General features: G+C 39.4%; 2 protein-coding genes across 8 annotated transcripts in view; one reads left to right on the top strand and one right to left on the bottom strand.

Annotated features, from left to right (window-relative positions):
• RFC1 (replication factor C subunit 1) overlaps positions 1-8,451 on the top strand; it is a 44,960-nt gene extending 36,509 nt beyond the window's left edge. For all 3 annotated transcript variants that reach the window (XM_074822359.1, XM_074822357.1, XM_074822358.1), the window contains 8 exons: positions 154-249; positions 425-523; positions 964-1,118; positions 1,237-1,354; positions 2,278-2,423; positions 2,893-3,106; positions 4,113-4,304; positions 4,856-8,451. In XM_074822359.1, coding sequence (XP_074678460.1) covers positions 154-249; positions 425-523; positions 964-1,118; positions 1,237-1,354; positions 2,278-2,423; positions 2,893-3,106; positions 4,113-4,304; positions 4,856-4,951 — 1,116 coding nt within the window. In that variant the 3' untranslated portion in view covers positions 4,952-8,451. The remainder of the gene's footprint in view (positions 1-153; positions 250-424; positions 524-963; positions 1,119-1,236; positions 1,355-2,277; positions 2,424-2,892; positions 3,107-4,112; positions 4,305-4,855) is intronic.
• The window catches only part of WDR19 (WD repeat domain 19), a 48,950-nt gene continuing 34,315 nt past the window's right edge, over positions 5,749-20,383 (bottom strand). For 4 of the 5 annotated variants that reach the window (XM_074822352.1, XM_074822354.1, XM_074822356.1 and 1 more), the window contains 8 exons: positions 15,756-15,852; positions 13,125-13,249; positions 12,400-12,481; positions 11,603-11,753; positions 9,191-9,314; positions 7,454-7,530; positions 6,706-6,826; positions 5,749-5,933 (listed from right to left, as the gene is read on the bottom strand). In XM_074822352.1, the coding sequence (XP_074678453.1) occupies positions 6,712-6,826; positions 7,454-7,530; positions 9,191-9,314; positions 11,603-11,753; positions 12,400-12,481; positions 13,125-13,249; positions 15,756-15,852 (771 nt within the window). In that variant the 3' untranslated portion in view covers positions 5,749-5,933; positions 6,706-6,711. Of the gene's footprint in view, positions 5,934-6,363; positions 6,485-6,705; positions 6,827-7,453; positions 7,531-9,190; positions 9,315-11,602; positions 11,754-12,399; positions 12,482-13,124; positions 13,250-15,755; positions 15,853-20,383 lie in introns of those variants that run through there. The other variant, XM_074822353.1, reaches the window with a different exon arrangement.

Here is a 20,383-nt window from a genome sequence, read left to right as displayed (position 1 = left end):
GATGACTTACGTTTATGAGAGAAAATTTAAGTTATACGTGCTTTAAAAAACTACAAAAATATGGTAACTGTCATAGATGTGTCAATGTGTTCTGTAGGGGGAAGAATTCACAGGAATTCTCTAGTGACAGTTTCTCACCTGTGTGTATTACAGGGTGCCATGATGTCTATTGCATTTAAAGAAGGTTTAAAAATTCCACCACCTGCTATGCAAGAGATAATCCTGGCAGCAAATCAGGACATCAGACAGGTCAGTGCCACTTCAGCATCAGTGTCCATTCAGAGAGCATGTCACGTACAAATCCTAGACTTCAGTGTAGTATTTGAAAAGTATTATTTTTATGTGTGGAGATAAGGCTGTTTTCTGCTTGAGTCTTCCATTTAAATGCTCTTACGCTACCAAATTGTCAAATTTTGTTCTTTAGGTTTTACATAATCTTAATATGTGGTGTGCAAAAGATAAGTCACTGACTTACGATGAGGCTAAAACGGATGCCAGCAGAGCCAAAAAGGATATCAAACTGGTAAGTGTGAAATACTGGGTTGGCTTTTACCGTCATCTTCTGATACAATCACTAGGCTTTGTAAGCATCTTCTGAACGAAAGCACTGATAACCTAGATGCAGGGAGCTGTCAGACTTGCCCCAAAGAGTTGAAGAGCAGTACATCCAGGACTGAGGATGTATTTTGATGTACTGGTCTCTTATGTAAGATGCAATTATGAAGCTCATACTTCTCATCCCGAGTCCCCTGTTTTGGAGATAATTCTCTTACTACTGGAAGTAAAACCTAGTTCTTGAAACTGGTAAAGTACTAGGAAGGAAATACTGAACATTGAACTTGTACTGATGAGTCCAGATCTTGATGGGTACTATCACTACAGTAATTCTGTTGATGCTGTGTGGTGTATTATTGTTTGTGTTGACCTGCAACCCACTGACTTGTTGAAATATCATCTACTTAGGGCCCTTTTGATGTTGTCCGGAAGGTTTTTGCTGCTGGAGAGGAGGCTTCTCGTATGTCTCTTATAGACAAATCAGATCTTTTCTTCCATGATTATTCACTAGCACCCCTCTTTGTCCAAGAGAACTATGTACATGTAAAACCAGCTGCTGCTGGGTGAGTTATTCCATACCCTAAACTCTGACACAGGCTTTTGTGTCAGGGAGTAAAGCTAGACTAAAACCTGTCTGGATAATTCTGCTCTGTAATACAGTCAACTTTGTTCTTTTTCCAGAGGAAATCTGAAAAAGCACTTGGTGCTCTTGAGTAGAACAGCTGACAGTATATGTGATGGTGATATAGTGGACAAACAGATTCGTAGTAAGCAAAACTGGAGCCTTCTTCCAACACAGGTGAGCACTTAACGCTCATTTCATGTGCGTTATGGGTGTCCAGTGTAAGACTGATCCCTTGAAATGGATGTTTCAGTATAATTTTCTGACCTATGTAGTTCATACTTCACGTAGTATTCTCTGTTCTGCTGGCAAGTAGAGCAGTTTCCCATATTTATATTGCTGAACCCACACTGTATCATGAAATTAAGTCTTCTGAAACTTTGAAAAGCTTGACCCTTCTTTATGAAGCGTAGGAGCACCTGGCACATATCACCTCTGATGCAGTTACAAGCCTACTTGCTTTTATTTATGCGCTTCCTATCCCAGCCTCCCCCTGGGCCAGTTTTCTCCCAAAGCACAGAGGACTGCAGCTTTGTCACTGTGCTGCTTTTAGTGATCACTGAAACGTTGACCAGACTTATACTTGAAGGATTATGACTGGCATCAGAGATGAAGTTGGGAGGGACCTCTGGGAGGTCATCTCGTTCACCCCCTGCTTAGTGCAGGTGCAAACAGAGAAGTTGCTTAGGAATTTAGCTAGCTGAGCTCATGGAGATTTGTGGTGTTCTCTGGAAATGTCTCTTTCACCAGGTCCATCCATGCTTGTTTGTGTGAAGTCAGCTGTTTGTCTGACTGCACTCTAAAGTGAGAAACAAACAGGCTTTTTTCCCTTTTTTTTTTTTTAAATGGCTCTTAAAACCCCGATAATCTCACAAACGTTTTAGAAGATGGTAACAAATAGGGTGGTACAAGAGATGAAGCTGTAACCTCAAAGGGGTTGAACAGAAACAAGCAGGAAAGTGTTCTCTTAAACGAGCTGTTTCTACTGCGGAACTGTACTGACCTACCCCCTTCCATGCAGGCAAGTAGGGCAGTATGTCATGGTGTCAGTGAGACTATTTCCTTGTGGCTTGGGTTTGGCATGTGTGTTACTTTTTCAGGCTATTTATGCAAGTGTTCTCCCGGGGGAGCTGATGAGAGGTCACATGTCCCAGTTTCCTGTCTTTCCCAGCTGGCTGGGGAAATTTTCATCCACAGGCAAACATGATCGTGTCATTCAAGAACTGGCAATGCACATGAGTCTCAGGTAGTACCGACATTCTTCTTCTGGTTTATATCGACATGGATATTTAGTTCTTGTGTGGTTTGTTACCTACCATTGATTCCTTGCTGTGCTTGGTACAAACTGGTATATTGGTATATTCTGAATATCCTCATGTGTTGGTGGTGACACTTTCTTAGTGCTTAATCTGGACAACAGTCAGACTGCAGACACTTTTAGTAGAGTTGGTGGTACTGTGATGATTTTTTTTTTCCCCCCTGAAGTTGTTTCTCAGTCAGGGATGTGTTTGCCCAGACCGCTTGGTGGTTGGATACCTTGCGCTGGGTTACCCCTAGTGCAGGTGTGGCAGAAGGAACGGCCCAGTACAACTTGGAGTTAACTCGTTAAGGCAGCCAATTATCCATTTGCTGAGGGCCTACCTCCAGGTTGCTTGTGTTTAGAAGTGAGCAGTGGTGGTTGTACAGATGTACTTACTACTTTCTGTTTGACAAAGAACCCAGATGTGCAAGAGGACAGTAAATATGGAGTATTTGTCGTATTTGCGGGATGCGCTTGTCCAGCCCTTGAAAGACTTTGGAGCAGATGGTGTACAACAAGCTATAACGTTTATGGACTCTTACTGCTTGATGAAAGAAGATATTGAAAATATCATGGAAGTAAGCACATGGGGAGGCAAACCCAGTCCTTTTTCAAAGCTGGATCCTAAGGTAAAAATTGTGAATTTTTCCCTTTTCTTCCGTATCTTTAAAAAGAAATCCTAGAATAATAGCTGTGGTATGGATGTGCTGCTGGAAGGCTAAAGTTGGTGCAGCTGCAAATGAATAATTTTATTAACTATAATTTAATGAACGGTAGTCTTTGTAAATCAGCTGTTTTAGAGGTATATCCTACAAGCTAATCAGGCTGTGCCTCATTGGGCAGCCCTGCCGTACACCTCTTGTTCCTGGTGTGAAGGATCACTGGGAGTCGGCTGTGTCAGGGGTGTGGAAGTGGAACGCAGAAGGGGCAGGGGAAGCTGGTACTTTCCTACATGGGAGCTCAGGGTTGCAGGCTGTCTCGCCTTCGTGCAGAGCACTGCCTGCCTTGCCCCGCGCAGAGGAGGAGGGCTGCACAACTGTACCCGTTACGCTGTGGGCGCTGAGTGAAGAGGCTGGCTTGCAGCTGGCATCTTTCACAGTCCAGTTAGACCGAGCTGCTGGCTGCGGGGGGGACTTTGTGTGGCACTCCTCTGGGATCTGGCTAGTCTGCGTCAGTGGTTGGGTCCCTCAGCGGGTACAAGGTGAGCTTAAGCTCAAGTCCCTGCTACAAACCAGGCAGGTGTGAGGTCTGAACGTGATCTCCCCCATCCCAGGTCACAGGCTCGGGGAAAGGGAAGAATCTCGTTTGCTGCTGTAGTGCGGCCGGCGTTCAGTGCTGCTGAGGGTGGCTTTGGTGTGAGTGACTTGAATTAGGCGGCAGCAGAACAACAGTGCTGAAATTATTGGAGGCCTAAGTGAGAAGCATCTGAAGATGCACACTGTGGATTATGTAGGACTTGTTTAAAATGAGCTCTTAGGTGCTTTCTGTGTCCTTCTGAGATAGTGTCCTCGTCTATGTATCTTTGGCCACATCTTCCCAAGGAAAGATGATGTGGAATCTCTCACTGAGAGTTGGTTAGCTAACAATCTGCAGTTCCTAAGCTGATGCTCATAGCGTTTCCTTCCAACCTAACAGGTCAAAGCAGCTTTTACACGTGCCTACAACAAAGAGGCACATCTGACTCCATATTCACTTAATTCTGTCAAGACATCTAAAAGGCAGTCAGGATCTGCAGCGGCCTTAGAACTGAATGAAGACTTGAATGTGGAAGAGGTCCAATCTGAGGAGGAAGAGCAAGATACTGTGGAAAGTGATGCAATGATTAAGGTGATTTAATTTCTTAAACTACCACACTAAACTTTCCTCTTGGTTACCTTTCTGGGGCTTGTAACAGCATCTGAATTTTTTTTTTAGAAAAACCATAGTCAATATACAATATATCATCCCTCACTTTTGAATTTGTAACTAGTAGTAGTGTGAAAAAGTCCATTATTTTCATCCGTTGTCTTCTGCTTGCATGTTGGACCAAAGCGAGGCGTCACTGTAAACTCCTGAATACCGTGTCCAGTTCCAAAACGTAGCAATATTTTAGGTGTTGGTGGGGGTGATGCCCTTGGTGAGGAGCAGCCACAGGCCTTTGCTTGGAGTTAGCAGAGACGACAGTTCTAGCAGCAGGCTTTATACGTATCCCAAATTGGGAACCGTGGTTGGCCCTTAGGGCTGAATATTGTAGAGTCTGTATGCCCACGGCACTTCATACCTGAAAGGGGGGGGAAGAGAAGAGAGAGGGCTTTTGCTTTTAACACCAAATGCATTTTGACTTGGGCTTCTGGCAGGTTGCAGTTGGGTTTTAAACTGTCTGTATATTCTGTTTGTAGCAAAAAAAGGCGAAGTCTTCCAAGCTGCCAAAAAGAGAGAAAAATGAAGAAACAACAAAAAAAGAAGGGAAAAGGAAAGATAAAACAAGACATTAAACAGAATAAAATCTTGCTCTGGAAGGCAGCTTTACTTATCTAACTTCTGGCTGGAACATGAAACAGGTCCAGTGCTGGAGCTGGGAAAGCAGAACCAGTGTGTTGAAAATGCTCCTCTTATAGAGGTGATGTAGCTACTCCACTCTCGCACCATGCCATGTCCTACTCACTCTTAACGTGCTACAGCATTACAAGCTATAAATATCCTTGTGCAACAAACACCGGGGTGCATGAACTTGATGAAAATGCGATGCTTAGTTACCTGGCATTTATGCTAAGTCTTCCTAGGACTTCACTTTTTTTTAATAAATCCCCTGACATTGTGGTGAACTCTTGTAAATAGTACATGATGCAAAAAAAAAAAACCACCAACCCCAAACCAAAATTGCGTATTTGTACATTATAGAAATTAAGCAGTGTATAAAATTACAATAAAATGTTTCACAGGAGTCTTTTTAAAGTTTTGGTTAAGTTCATGGAGTGTTCTGTCTCCCTCCCTCTCTTTTCTTCGAAGGTTCTGGCTTTCCTTCATGTACAGGATGTGGTGTTACTGTTTTCCCACAACTTCCCCTTTGTTCAGTTAGAGACAGAAAAGCAGTGAGGGGATTTCATTCCGAAACTTAAGGAGCCTGTGCTTGTATGAGTTGTATCTTTATCAAAACCAGAAGGGAATAATTAAAGAGTAAGAAATGTTAATAGAAAATAGTTGTAAAGTTCAGAACTGATGTTGAAAAAGAAAACACTAGGGGGTTTGGTTTGGCCTTGGCACAGATAAAATGCAAATTTTGCTTGTTAAGAAGAATTATCAATCAATTTTTATTACTATAATAAATCAAAGTACAAAATTTATCAAAAGGTAAATATTTACAGGCTATCACAAAATAGAAGTGACATGGTGGTTGTTATTACACATCTTTTCCCCACTAGGATTTAGTGTAGTGATGGAGCTTTCCTTGCTGCTTGCCAGACAACACCTGCAGTTCTGAAAATAAACAGAGCTTGTTAGTCATCTCCTGGGATAGAAAGACTCTGATGCAAACTACAAGGTTTTCTCAGACCAGAAAAAAAAGTTAACAAAAATAAGGTTACTGTGGTATATATTAATTTATAATACCCCATGCCCATTACTTTGACTGACAGCTACATTTTCACATAAGTGTTCAAATGTCAAGATTAATGAGGAACTTTAATTGATGTTCAGTTACCATTCCTTTAACAAAACCAAAGTCTTGGATTCCAGGGGTGTGGTACAGGCAGAGCAGTGGTCTCATTCTTTGAAATGGGAATATTTCAAGCCAGTAGTATGTTGCTGTTACCCTGTGATACATTCTTATATTCTGTTAAACATAGAAGCTAAGATCATGCAACCTGCGCTTTAGATCTGCTCCTTCCAGTTTGCATCTCTCTCTCTTCCTACACTTAAAAACTTGTTGGTAGATCTGCACGTGGATGTGCTGATGTTGAGATCTTCAGGCTGTTCTCTGCATTACTGAAGCACAACTGGTGTTCAGGACCATGTTCCAAGCCTCACAACTGGAATGATTTTGTGCCCAGGTTAGTGGCAGTAGCAAAAGCTACTGGTGGTTGCATGCCTGAGGGCAAACGGGTGCTGCAGCTGGGTCTTGGTTACCTGAGGCCCAGACCCAGGCTGTAAGTCAGGTTGTTGAACACTGAATTTCCCTGGCTGGGAAAAACACCCGATGTCCTCTAGAAGGAGCCGTGTTAAATAAAAAATTAAAGGCTCTAGCACATACCTGAATTTATTGGTCCCCATCTTCTGGTTTGAGGTACTGTGTGCAATCATTTATTTTCTTGAGATGAACAGTGTTAATCCTTTCAGAACACATTGGACATGTGTTTTCAGCCTGTAACATGCTGTTTTAAAAGAAGGGTGACTGGTCAAATGATAACTTCAATATTTTTTCAAAGGAACAGCTGGGCCTGAGGCAGAAAGCATTAGAGCGAAGTTCTGACCTGTGTGATATAACAGATACAGGCCAGAGCAACAGCTGCTTCTGTCTAGGCAGAGCAAAGGTTTAACACTTGCAGTTTCTGCAGCATCCCAGTTCCTGACATCTGAACAGGGCCGGGCCATCCCATCCCATCCTCACACAGGTGATGAATGGGGATGAGAGATTCTTGCTGCCTCAGTCTGTACCTGCCACAGTGTGTTCTGGTGACTGCTGCTGTGGCTGTGTTGCCCCCCTGCCCCTGTGTCAGGCCGCCTTCCTGGAAGGAGCTGAGGACTTACACAACTCCCCATCACCTTCCTTACTGTTCCTGGTGTTGGAGCCCTGCATCTTGGGCCCAGTTCCTTCCTTATCATAGTTTTTGGTTCCCTTTGAAGTGACGTTCTGTGAGTATGTTAGATGAAACTACCAAGTAAGGGGGATTCCTCTTCCACCCCCCACATGTTACGTTTTTAGTACCAAATGAAACAGTTTGCTGCTGAAATATGAACAGACATTGGAATCCTGCAACAGAAAAAAAATCCCAACTTACTTCTTGAATTCTGAATAAAGGGCAGGAAAGTCACAGTGTGGGCAGACTGTCCAGTCATCTCGTACCATATGCCGACCCTGCGTGCAAAAGCACGAGTAGTTAAAGGGCATGTGCTGTCCTAGTGCACTGGGTGTTGTTTTGTACCTGTTACTGTGAGAAAGTCTCAGCAACTGAGTTCAAAAGATCTTGAGGAATTGAAAACCCCAAACCCTGATAGTTACTGTAGTTTGATTACTGTGTAAATCCTGTAACCAGAAAAGGAGCTCTCGCTGAGATGCAGTGCTTTCATTATCATTTGTATTCCTTTAAAAAAAGAAATCTAAGAATGTATTGAATTACAACTTTTAAAATTCTTTTAGTTTGGCAATTCGAGAATGTGATCTGTAGATCTATGTCTCGAGACGTACGTAAATCTACTGCGATTTTTGGTGGTGTATATGACGTTCGAGAAATGCCCCCAAAGCCCCATCGCCTGAGCCCTGGAGGTGGCACTCAACGCTGTCAAGTTTGGGAGCACAGTGACTGCCTGGTACTTGCCTCTTTCAACAGAAATGATTTCTGCTTTTTTGGTAGGGTTTAATAATTTGCTTTTGATAGAAAAAATTCTTACGTACCTTTTTAATACTATAAAAATGCAATAGCACCTTGAACTATATTGAGAGATTTATGCTCTAATATGATATGCAACAGTAGACTCTTTTGACACTGATTCTTGTGTTTGAAAATGCTGCATTCCTAATGATGTTACAAATACCTGTGATGTAAATGAACTATAACCAAGACAGAGCCAAAATAAATGAGAAACATACGTGAATATGTACTTTGTTTGGCTCGTAAAGCTATATTTAAAAGCCTTTTGTTTTTTTCCTTAAGATAATACTTCTGAAATATACCAGTCATCTTACTCTGCTAAAACAATGCAGTAAAAAAATAATTGCTATTAATACTTTTTTTGTAAGGCTTAATTCTTTAGTTTTAATAAAGAATGTTAACTCTAACATTTGATTCCTGTTCAAGTAAATTTTGATTTTTCTGCAATCCCAGTGTGACAAATATCTTGAACCTAGTAAAAATAGTGTTAGTTACACACTAGCTAACCTCAGTATAAAGATTGTGTACTGGTGCTGGTAACAGTGGGATGCATGGCTTTTCCACAGGGAAATGTAGCCCCCATCCATACCTTTTCAGTACACTCTAAAGTATCCTGAAACAAAAATGTCAGAACTTCTCAATTCTCTATGGATCAGTAATACAAGAAACGCTGATGTCACTGGCTGAACCATTATTTAACTTGGAAGTTTTTTGAAGGTTTTTTTTCCCTGAGCAAAGGGCTGGGTTGGGAAGGCGCCAGCAGCACAGCCCTGTCTGTGTTCTCCCAGGGGCATCAACTGGCCTGACGGCACGTGTGCTGGGTGTTCAGGGGAGCCCTGGTGCACAGCTGCCTTCCTGCGCAGGAAGCTGAAGACTTCCAGAACCACTTTGTGATTTTACTATTGCCCTTAAGTGCCTGCAACTTGTAGGTGGCTACTAAGGACACCCTAGGATAGTTAAAGACGACAAGAATTTCTTTTACTTATTTGGTAAGAACTTAGGAAAAACCAAACCCAACAAACCAACCCACAAAAACACCTAGCCTGAATCTACTGGCAAACCAAGGATGTTCAGATGAAATGGTTTTTAGCAGGAATGAAAAGCTCTGTGTTTGTTCTGACACTGCAGAAAACAGCAGATACTTACAGTTGCAATACAGTATGGGAGATTGTTTTTGCAGCCAGGACACAGAAGTTCGCTCTCTGGGAGCTGGAATGCACAATGTGGACAGGCTGTTGTTGGCTCTTCTGTCTCTGTTGTGTCTGGACGTCTAGAAGCAAGATACAAATGTTAATAAAAACCTCAAGCGTTTTGAACTTGAACAAAGATGTTTTACAATGCCTTTAATACTTAGCAAGTGTTCTTCCTTTGTGTTATTTGCATAGCTTCTAGGTGAATTTTATATTCCACCAGATTAATTCCTCTAACTACAACCCCAAGCTTCATCACAATTATGTATCCCAGAAATAGATCATTTTCCATCTAATTTGAAACAATACAACCTTTTTAAAGCTATAACAGATCATAATACTTTGAAAGCTTTCAAAACTCATGGTCTGTATGTCTAGGAGATAAAGCAATGGTTTCTCTATTTCAGTGTTTTTCTGGGGTGGGATTGACCACAAAAAATCGAAGTAACAACAACTAAACCTGGCAGCCTGGTAGGACAATACAGCTTGTAACTCTGCCCTACACAGGCTTGTGTTCATCCACGTGTCTGTCAGAATGATGGGCCTGATCCAGACACCACAGCACCTGGGTTAAGGGCAGCCAGGGGGGAGACCTTTTTTCAGATTTCTTATGTGACCTCAACATTTAGTCTTCTATGGAACACTTAGAGATGAAGAGCTTAGAGTCACTTTTAGTCTATTTTCCAATGAAGAGGATACATCTGATGTTTACCCTAGTAACAGTGGAGCCAATTAGATGGCTCCCCTATCTTGATACTCTGTAGAACGCACAATTTCTCTTAGCCTGGGCATGTACGTTCCCCTCGCAATGGCCGGTTCCTTTGTCTCCGCATAGGAAAGCTGAGGTTGGATAAACGTGATAGATAAGAATGAGTCAACATGGCTTTTAGCATTGATGGCATATTTTAGAAGCTTACTGGAATGTTCTAGAAATACTAACCAGGTAATAGGGAAGAACTTTGCATGAATTAAAAAAAATGGTTAAGAAATACTAAACAGAATAGGATTAACAGTTCTCACGGTATGCATCTGTGGTAACTACTGCTGTTCTACATGCTCATAAAATGCAAGTGAAAATAACATGATGCCACAGCTTGCATATAATATTCAGACTGATATGGGCCCAAGCCAAGCTTCAAAGAATTCCAGAACAACTCTGTGACAAGAAAATACAAGGGTGGGCGGGAAGCCAAAGCAAGGCCTCTTGGAAAAAAGTTGCCACGTATAAGATGATGGACTCTGAACTGCTGTGGCTTAGGAGCAGGATCTTGCAATTACGATATATGCTATGAAAACATCAGCTTGCTTTAAAAACAGTCAAAGCAAATCAAGTTGGGTGGAACACAGAGTCATTCTGCTACTACATAAACCCATGGGTTGCCCACATCTTAAATATAGTGTGTAGTTTTGGTCCTGCCTCCTCCAAAAAGGTTGTAAAAGGGTTTCAGAGAAAGGTCCTAAGGAGCAGTAGCCCTAAAGAATAGCTATGTAAGCTGAGACTCTTCAGGTCCTGAAAAGATATGACTGATAGAGGAGAAATGGAAAAAAAACCAGAGGTCTATAAAATCATAAGTGATGCAGAAAAGGCTAGATCTCCCAAGAGGAAAACTATGAGGCACTTTTCTCATAAAACTATGAGGAAAACTTGATGCACTGGAACGTCTTGTCACAGGAGTCATCTGTTGCTAAAAATGTACATGGCTTCAAGCAAAAATATTGGATTACCTCATGGAGAGCTTAGAGATTTAATAAGTACCTAAACCACCCATATGGGCTGAACAAGTCCCTGAGCCTCAAAATGGTTAGAGGCTAGAAGAATACATAAGAAAAGCATTACATATGCTTGTCCTGCTCTTACACACTCACCTATGCTTCCTCCTCTGGCAGAAAACATTGACTAGGATCTATCAAAACAGAACTTCAGGTAAGGAAGAAAATGTTAAGAATTCATCTATTTTCTTTGTCCTGCCATTCTTTTTTATCTTAGTCATTTACTCAGTAGCCAAAGTCACAGCAGAGCACACTGCTGATGCTGTAGTAGCTAACAATTGACATGTGCATTCCTAAGGAGAGAACAACTAAAGCTGTATGGCTGCGCTTACATCTCTATGGACAAGGTGGGAAATTTTACTGCTGTTTAGGGACCATTTCACATGCATGTTGCATTTAAGGTTTATCACATCCAAGGGAACAGAAGAGCCTTTAATTTTCAGGGAATGGGGGGGAAATCGTTCTTTGCCTTCCAGATCTGAGACAGTGAAATACTATGAAAACAGGATAAAGCCCATAGGCTTTATGAGCAAAAATAACATTACAAATAAAGCCTTGACATTGTGTACATTTGAAAGTACAGATTAACACTGTTTACCTGACCATTGCTTCAATTTTCTTTTTGTATTTAAGATCTATTTTATTACGATACTCAGGTCTCATCAACATAGCAGCAAAATTGAAGGCTGAGTTCTTCAATCCTGCTCTGTGACACTCAATAACAGTTGAAGTCAAAATTGGCACAATGTCTGTAAGAGAATGAAACAATGATGTCAAACATTTATTTCCCAATATTAATGTTGAAAGCCTTTGAACTAATATGGCTAAAAAGGTACTGATGAAAAATGGCAGTATTTTTCTTCTTTCTCAGGGTACACAGTTGCACAATTTGTGCAATTCCTGTGACCATATACAAGATATATACATGGTTTCACCTCTCACTGCCTTGCATTCCCGAAGCTCAGCATGGCAGCAGGAATGTTTTGATTATAACCATTTCTCCCAAATCTCATCCACACTGTTTAAAGTCTACATTTTAGTCTACATTTTCCTTGTACTCAAAAAGTATTTTCAAAAGAAGATCGACTAAAATTTTGTGATAAAGTCACAGGATCAATCAGTTCCTTACATATGATCCTGACTGTTTGTGTGTGGTTCAGGCAGCTCAGTGCTGCAGTCGTGGTGGTGAGGACAGATAAAACTGGTGCTGAGGAACCCATCCTGGAGGCCCTATGTATCAAAGAGCTATGCCGCGGAGGATGGCAGAGCACGCTGTGTATTTACATTTTGTCGTGTGCCCTGCAGGATCACAGGAGGAGAATGTGCCTCCTAATGCAATAATGAATGAATTGTCCTGTAGAGCACAGCCTGCTCGTATATGCTGTCAGCACTTACGTGATGGGAACTTGCTGATGTTGTTGGCTACACGTATAAGCATACGTGCTCCCTTCATGTGATCACCACGTCTCACGTGAATCTGGAATACAACAAACATACTGAATTAACTGCAGCCTTCAGAGAGTAATTCCTGCAGCCTGCTCTTGATGTTCACCCTTCTGGGAGCTGGACGCCCACAGCTCTTTCACAAAACTGAGCAGAGGCGTGCCACGCATTCGAGAAAGGACCAGAGACTTTACAGCTGCTCTTTCCCAGAACAGTCTTTCTGGCCTTCAGCCCGCTAATCGCCTGCTCCTGCCTCACTGCTGGTAGAGGGGGAGGCCAGAAGCTGGCTGTAGGCTGAATGGATATCCTGACGGGCCATGCGTTAACTACCAGAGATCATTTGAGCCCCCCTGCTTAATTTCATTTACAGAAAAGCAGCGATCTCCTTATGAGTAATAATTAATACTGGCAGCATAACAGATTTGTAAGTATGAATGCAAAGGAAATACAGGAAGCCAGATGTAGGTTTTTAATGATTTCGTATTTAAAAAATAACATGCTAGTCAAAGAGGCAGAAACAACCAAAATGTATGGATCGTCCTTGTTAGCATGCGTTTGGATTCTCTGATACAACTTATATGACAAAGTAATTTATGTATACAGAGCATCCACACGTACAGTTCAATAAATCAGAGACTGTGCAATTCATGCATAAATTCAGTTTCTGAATTCATTACCTTCACTAAAACATAGCTGTGTAGAATCATAAGGTTTGTAGCCATCTCAGAAGGAATTTTAATCTTCTGGGTCTTTAACTCTGAATACATACTGAAAAGAACATCATGTGCATTTCGGTAGTTTCCTTAAAAACAAACAACACTGAACAGTAAATTTAATTTTTCATAGCAATTTATTTACTAATGACATATTTGGAAGCTGAATAGGAAGTTATGTTGATTCTTAGAGCAAAACCTCTGCATGAAAATTTCTTTGGACAGTCACAAGCAGTTTCTTGTCACAGTAGCCTGAACAGTTATCAACCAGGGAGTTAAATAAGAAAAAAAAATTCTACTTTGAGAAGTCATCTAAACAGAAGCAAAATATGTATGTGGATGACAATTTCATATAATGAAACTTAACAAATGGAAGATGCTGTATCTGATATAATGCTTCCACAATAAAGACGAGAAAAGGTATTTTTAGAGCATTTAGAGATGTTACCTCTTTTTGTTCTTCAATGTCAGATATTCAAAAGCTGTTGTTTAAATGTTAATTTAACATACTTTTACTTTATCATTTGCTTTGCCTCTGCAACCAAACAAATCCAAAACCTTTCAGAGAGATAATTAAAATTTGAATGTTAATTCACTAGATTATACTGCTTCAAGTTTACTATCAAGGATTCTCCAGAAACCACAGGATTTTATTAAATTATCAATGTAGCTGAAAACCACCACTGCTTAGTATGGTCAGTCTACTCTTAGCTAGTTGTTTGTTCTTGCCTTGGTTTTTTTTGTTGTTTGTTTTTTGTTTTTTTCTTCATTATTAGAGTATAAGGAAGTCATACTCTTTGCAGTTGGAGGCATTTAAAGGAAATTTCAGATTCAGTTACTTCAGCAAACTTTTTTCCTCTATCTCTCTCTCTTTCTAAATCAGCAAACACTTTTACTCTATAGAGCAATGTATTGTGTGTTGTTACACACTATGATTGAATCAACCAGTGGAATTTGTGTGAGGCAGCTAAATATCACTCCAGAATTAGTTGCTGGAAAACAACATTACTTTTTTCATGTTGTGTTACTGACTCTCGGTGTTAGGATCCGTCTTAAAATCACGTGATTACATAAAAAAAACTTAAAGGAAAATTGCATATAAAATGGCATACTCAAAAGAAAATACCAGTTTGACTTTTAAGAATAAACTATATTGGTGTAAACTTCAGAATCAAACTCACTGAAATCTCCTGAAGGAAGAGGGGGACAATCTAAAACTGTGCCTCTGTGGAGGAAGGTTACTGCAAGATTTGTGATTTTAGTGAAAAAAATACTGTGCTTATTATTACACTGTTGCAGAACACATCTATACTATTAGGGAATATGAAATACAGTATGGGATACTGAATTTTAGATATAAGTTTTGAGCTTCAGAGAAGCTAGTAAATAATGAAACCCTTGAGCCTTTACATTTCCTGCTTATGTAATTAGTGGAAACACAAGGCTCAGTGCCAGGTCCTACACTTGGGTCCCAACAACCCCACGCAACGCTACAGGCTTGGGGAAGAGTGGCTGGAAAGCTGCCCAGCAGAAAAGGACCTTACCGCTCTCTACAGCTACTGACAGGAGGTTGTAGCGAGGTGGGTGCTGGTCTCTTCTCCCAAGTAACAAGTGACAGGACAAGAGGAAATGGCCTCAAGTTGCACCAGGCGAGGTTTCGATTGGATGTTGGGAAAAACTGCTTTACCAAAAGGGTTGTCAAGCACTGGAAGGAACAGGCTGCCCAGGGAAGTGGTATTTAAAAGATGTGTAGATGATGCACTTGGGGACACGGTTTAGTGGTGGACTTGGCACTGTTAGGTTTACAGTTGGACTTGATTCTAAAGGTCTTTTCCAACCTAAATGGTTCTATGATTCTATGATTATTCACTGCTGTGATGAATTGGGAGATCATGCTGGCCAAGGGTTTAAGTGATTTTCCACTCCTTAGCCCAATGCTGAGGAGCCATCCATAAAAGTTACTTTGCCTGGGATGTTCCTGAGACTGCTACTCTTCCTTTATAGATATTTTTCTTAACTTACTTGAAATGAAAAGCAAGTGGTGTTATGGTAGGGCTGTTGCCATGGCTACAGAGGAGCACGAATAATGGAGGCAACAGCTATTTTGCTTCTAGCCCTGTCCCTTCTTATTACTTTTTTTCTATTTCTAACTTCAGCTACCTATTACCGGTGAAAACAAGGCTTAAGTAAGCAGATATCTGACTCTTCAACAGAAATCACCTCCTGTGCGCATCTCCAACTGAAAACAATCATGTGCAGACTAAAGGATCAGTATCCAAGTCAGAAACCACACGTAGAAACTGTAATTTTAAGATCTGTGATATACACAAGTTGCAGATAATCTTAGTATATTTACTTGAATGTAATAAGGAATGCAGATATTTTCCATAATTTTCTTTTTTCCAATATTTAATACACAGGTATGAGTCCCAACCTTTTCACAAAGGCTACTTCAAATTAAAAATTAAACCCAAATGTAATTAAAAGAACCAATACATGTCTTTTATAAGTACAATCCTACATAAATAATGGTACCCTAAGTACTGCAAGGATGTAGTGTCAGAGATGCTGTCATATTAGAGAAAACAGACTTACCTGAACACTGCTCCTCCCTGGCAATTATTATAGCAGTTCTGGCAGCTTCTCTGTATTGCTTTAGTACCATGTATAAGCGGAATAGGTACCTGGCATCCTTAATTGAATCACACAAAAGCAATTAATACTAACTGAATACATACTGCTGTATTCTCTTTCTTTACTTGCCTATCCCACCACCATATTCTTCAAACTAAAGCAGACAAGCTGGCTTGTTTTGTGAAAATCTCATTGTATCAACACGCTTTAGCTATGCTACATTCCCCTTTAAGTTTTGGCCATTAGGACAGTCAGATAAACACCCATGTTGAGGACCCTGACCAAGTTGTGGCAGTTAGTTGCCAAGCCCTGTCAATATTGATGCAGAAAGCTGCAGACTGTTAGGCACATAGAGAGTTGTACAGGTGGAAACCCAACGCCTTCAGATGTGTGGGCATTTATGGTATCAGAAAAGAACCAAAGGACTCCTTTAGAAATCGAAATCTTGCTAGAAATGTTTAAATTGTGTTATGGATCTGGATGCAAACATTGCTTAGTGTGGATAAGGATGACAAAATCTGGCCATTAAAGAGTGTATTGTTTTGGGACCAGATGGTGGACAACCAAGACAGCTAAAAACCTGAAAATTAAGGAGGCAATCAGCTAACAAAATGCATAAAATTTATAATTTGCTATACTATGTACTTTTGATATATTACATGAATCAAGAATCGCAAATGTTAGTTTAAAAACCCAGTGAAAGTGTAAAAACCCACAAACTGGCAATCCAACAGCAGGAAAATTAGTGAAATTAGTGAAAAACCCAAAACTTTTAAAAAACAAGATGGCAGTACTGAAGAAAACAAACATAAGCTCTATTTTTGTAAAGTGTGCTCAAATTTCTAGGAGACTACTAAAAAAAATCAACAAGAAAAAAAGAGAATTGGTCTTTCATAAGGACTTTGAAAAAAATCCTCAAAAGAGGTCATTCCTGAGCTAAAATATAAAATAAAATGACCTTGCTTATGATGAAAAGGAACTATTAAGTGAAAACAAACAACTGGGCTAGCGTCACTATTTTACATCTTTAGCAGTGATTTCTAAAATGGGATCAATAAAAAGTAAGGTCTGTATATGACAATCTTTTAACTAGTAAATCAAGGTTAAATTAAGCTGAAATATCCTATATAATGGTATGGTTCCAACTTAAATATACAGATCAGAAAAAAAAAAAAAGACAGGTAACTTTATAGACAGCTTAGCAAAAAACCCAAACCAACTAATTCTGCAATACTAGTAGTAGACCCAAACATTTATAATGTGATTCTATGCTAAAATGGTATAAAAACTTCTTTAAAAAGAATTGTATTAATCAATGTCATGCCATTCTCTGGAATACTGTGTGGGTTTTGCATGTAAGTCTCAAACACATAGCAAAAAAGCAGAAATTCAAAGGAACAGAAACATGAAAGATACAAAAATTTCCTTATGAAGATGACTGCAAAGATTAGCTCCCTACTTTGAGAGACAAGGAAAAAGTTAATGAAAAAAAATCACAGAAATAAAAGCAAGAGAGAAAGACTGACTACAGAAAGAAAAAAGGCAAATCAAATTCTTTTTTTTAACTCACAGTATAAGGAAAAACATTAAGTGACCAAAACTAATTACTTTTAAACTAATGATGGAGCAGAATTTTAAGTAACACATGATCAAAAGGTTGAACAACGTAAGAACCATAACTTAACAATAATGAAATAGTTATCTGGATAATAAAGTAGCCACAACTACTTATATTAGTGGATATTATTTATTCACTGTAAACTGCCTTAAAAAGGAAAATTGCTATTTCCTGAGTGGGGAAAAATGAAAATTATTATGAGTGATAGGGTAGGATGTAATTCTTCCCAACTTCTGACACCTCCTAATGACCACAGATGGCTGTTCCACTGACAATAGCAGAAGGTCGCACTTCTTCCCAATCGAGGCTGCTTCTCCCTTTTCTCCAGCAGCAGGAGAACAATCCTGTCCCAGCATGGACCAGTGGTCTTATATGGTATTTGCCACGTACCTAATTATATTTTACTTAAATAATATATTTAGATGACTTACATGGCAGCCATATGTAGAAAAAATATAAAAGTAGAAGGCATTTAAGAAAAATTTGTCTCATGTTTTACTTTCATATTCCTACCTTTAAAGTCAGCCATTTTAAAAGCAAAAAATGCAGGAAGGAGTTTTCAATTGACAACACATTTCCTAAAGTCTTTGGAAAAATTTATTATTGCAATCTAACTGATCTTAATATTAGATACCCATGATTTTAATTTAGTTTTGCTTTTTAAAACACAGGTACTTAGAAAATATGCACACAGAAAACAGCAGAACCTTGCTAGTTAACACTCCCTCAAAAATTACAAAAGAACACGTGACAAATTAAGAATCTTTACATGTTAAAGTTAACCAATACAATAGTTGACATAATAACACATTTAAGAAGTAGTTTATAATTAGTCAGGCAACAGTGGAGCAAAATTTTGGTAAGCATAATAAGTTTGATAATAAGGTACTTGACTAAAATGCCACATAATTGTTGGCCAGGAAAAATTTAAAGCAATCAGGCTGCTGTGAGCAATGATCTGCTTTGAAGATCAATGCTTGAAAGGATTAGCAAGTTTCTGCTGCATGGCTGCTTCAAGTTCACTCTTACTTTCAGCTTTACAAAAATACCACCACATAAAAGCTGCTATTCTCTAAAAATAACCCCATTTGCTTGATAATTTCAAAAACACTGTCTCCATAGCATAATAAGGATAAAGATGAATTGCTTTTAAAGTACATTTTAAAAACAAATATATATGATTTGATAAAGTAAAATTTTGTTACTCACTGAGAGAGACTATGGCAGATTGGATTAAAGCATTCAGAAGAACAAGAAAGAGCTTTTAAACAAGGAAAAGAAAGCTCTACACTGAAGTTCAAAACAATGTTAAATACAGCAATTACGGCGTTTCTGGGTGTTTGCTAAAATCTTTAGCATCTCTTCACTACAGACATCACACTGGAGCTCACTTCCCTTATCCAGTCCCATGCATGTCTTTCAACCAGATAGCTAGGCTTCTCTCACAAAAATCTGCTGCTAAGATTTTTCTAGCATCTTAGAAAAGAGACTGGATGCTACAGTTTCTGTCCACCCAGCTTTCAGCATAAATATGACTTTACTGATGCTGCACAGATTTTTAATCTAATGCCTCCAACAACTTCATTCTTTTCTGGTCTCTTGCAGTTGAATTTCATTTGTTTCAGTACGTTTTGCTTCTCTCATAATTTTATTAATGTTCACATTTCAAATTACAGGTAAATAGTAAGAGTTAAAAAATAAAGCGATAGAGCGTTTGGTTGGTTGGTTTTGATTTTTATAAAAGCAAAGATTGGCTTGGCCATCAACTGTCCAGTGTCTCTAAAAGTCTAAAACACCAAAAACCTTAATCTCTAGGCACCATACAAAGAGGAAAGAGCCAGAATTTCTAATCTCCCAACAGAAGCATAAACCACAGCTGTAATATTAAGGGTGAAATAAACCTACTGCACCCAAACCATGTCATTTCTATTGTTACCAAACCTTACTCCTCTCACTAAGGCAGAACTTATTTTTCCATACATATCATTTTGTACCTGACAATATATACTGTGAGTTTGTATGAGATCTTAAATTCCTTGAGAAAGGGATGAATTGCAGACTGCCATGTCTGCATCCGAGGTCTGGCTTTCACAGTAGAAAAACACGGCTGCAGCACCACTTAGCTCATGTTCAAGCTCTGCTGTAACAGGCAGTAAAACTTGAAGTGGCTAAGCCACTTAGTCCCATGAACTCAAGCCCAAATATGACTGACTGTACCATAAGCTCTATGGACATCAAAGCCAAAAATGGTCTGTGACACTTGTTTTTCTATAGCTTGAACTCAGAGAAACCAGATAGCCCATCAGCAGTCACTTGCAAAAGAGCTGTTTTTCATCTTAACCTCAAATGCTGCTGTTCTGATGTCTAACATCATATTTACAGTGGACATTTTTAACCTGTCTTGGAAAAAAAAATCATACCAGCGGAATATGGTCAAAATCTACTTCTTGTATTGTACATATAGCACAGTTTAATCTATGTTCTGTTTAGTTTTTGAACTATCCTCCTCTTTTATTGCCAAACTTATGGCATTGGCAACTAATACACAAAAATCTGACAGCAAGTATCTATCAACTCCCAAATCCATATATACAAGAGACAAAAAGATGAAATAGTCTACCAGCCTGCCAAAAGTATTTTATTGCACCCAGTGAATGGTTTGCTTTTAACAAAGGAGCAGGAAAAAGGACACCCGGAAGAAAGGGTTATGGTCCTTTCTAAATTTTATTAATTGATCACACGACATGAAAAGAAGCCTCATAGCACAAAGCACCTCCTAAGTAGTACAAAAGAAAAAAATGTAAGGTTTTAAGGATCCAAAGAAGATTTTCTATTTCAATGATGAGTGAAAACATAAAAATCAGTGTCCACAGTATTTTATTCTCCTACTGTTAATGAAACTTCTGCATTAGGACTTCTGCATTTCTGTCACCAAAAATTATCAAAGGTACTTCCTGTTTTTTAAAATTTT

This window comes from Strix aluco, chromosome 4 (assembly GCF_031877795.1).
Source record: "Strix aluco isolate bStrAlu1 chromosome 4, bStrAlu1.hap1, whole genome shotgun sequence".
Classification (NCBI taxonomy): Eukaryota; Metazoa; Chordata; class Aves; order Strigiformes; family Strigidae; genus Strix; species Strix aluco.
This window is presented reverse-complemented; position numbering and strand designations above follow the sequence as displayed.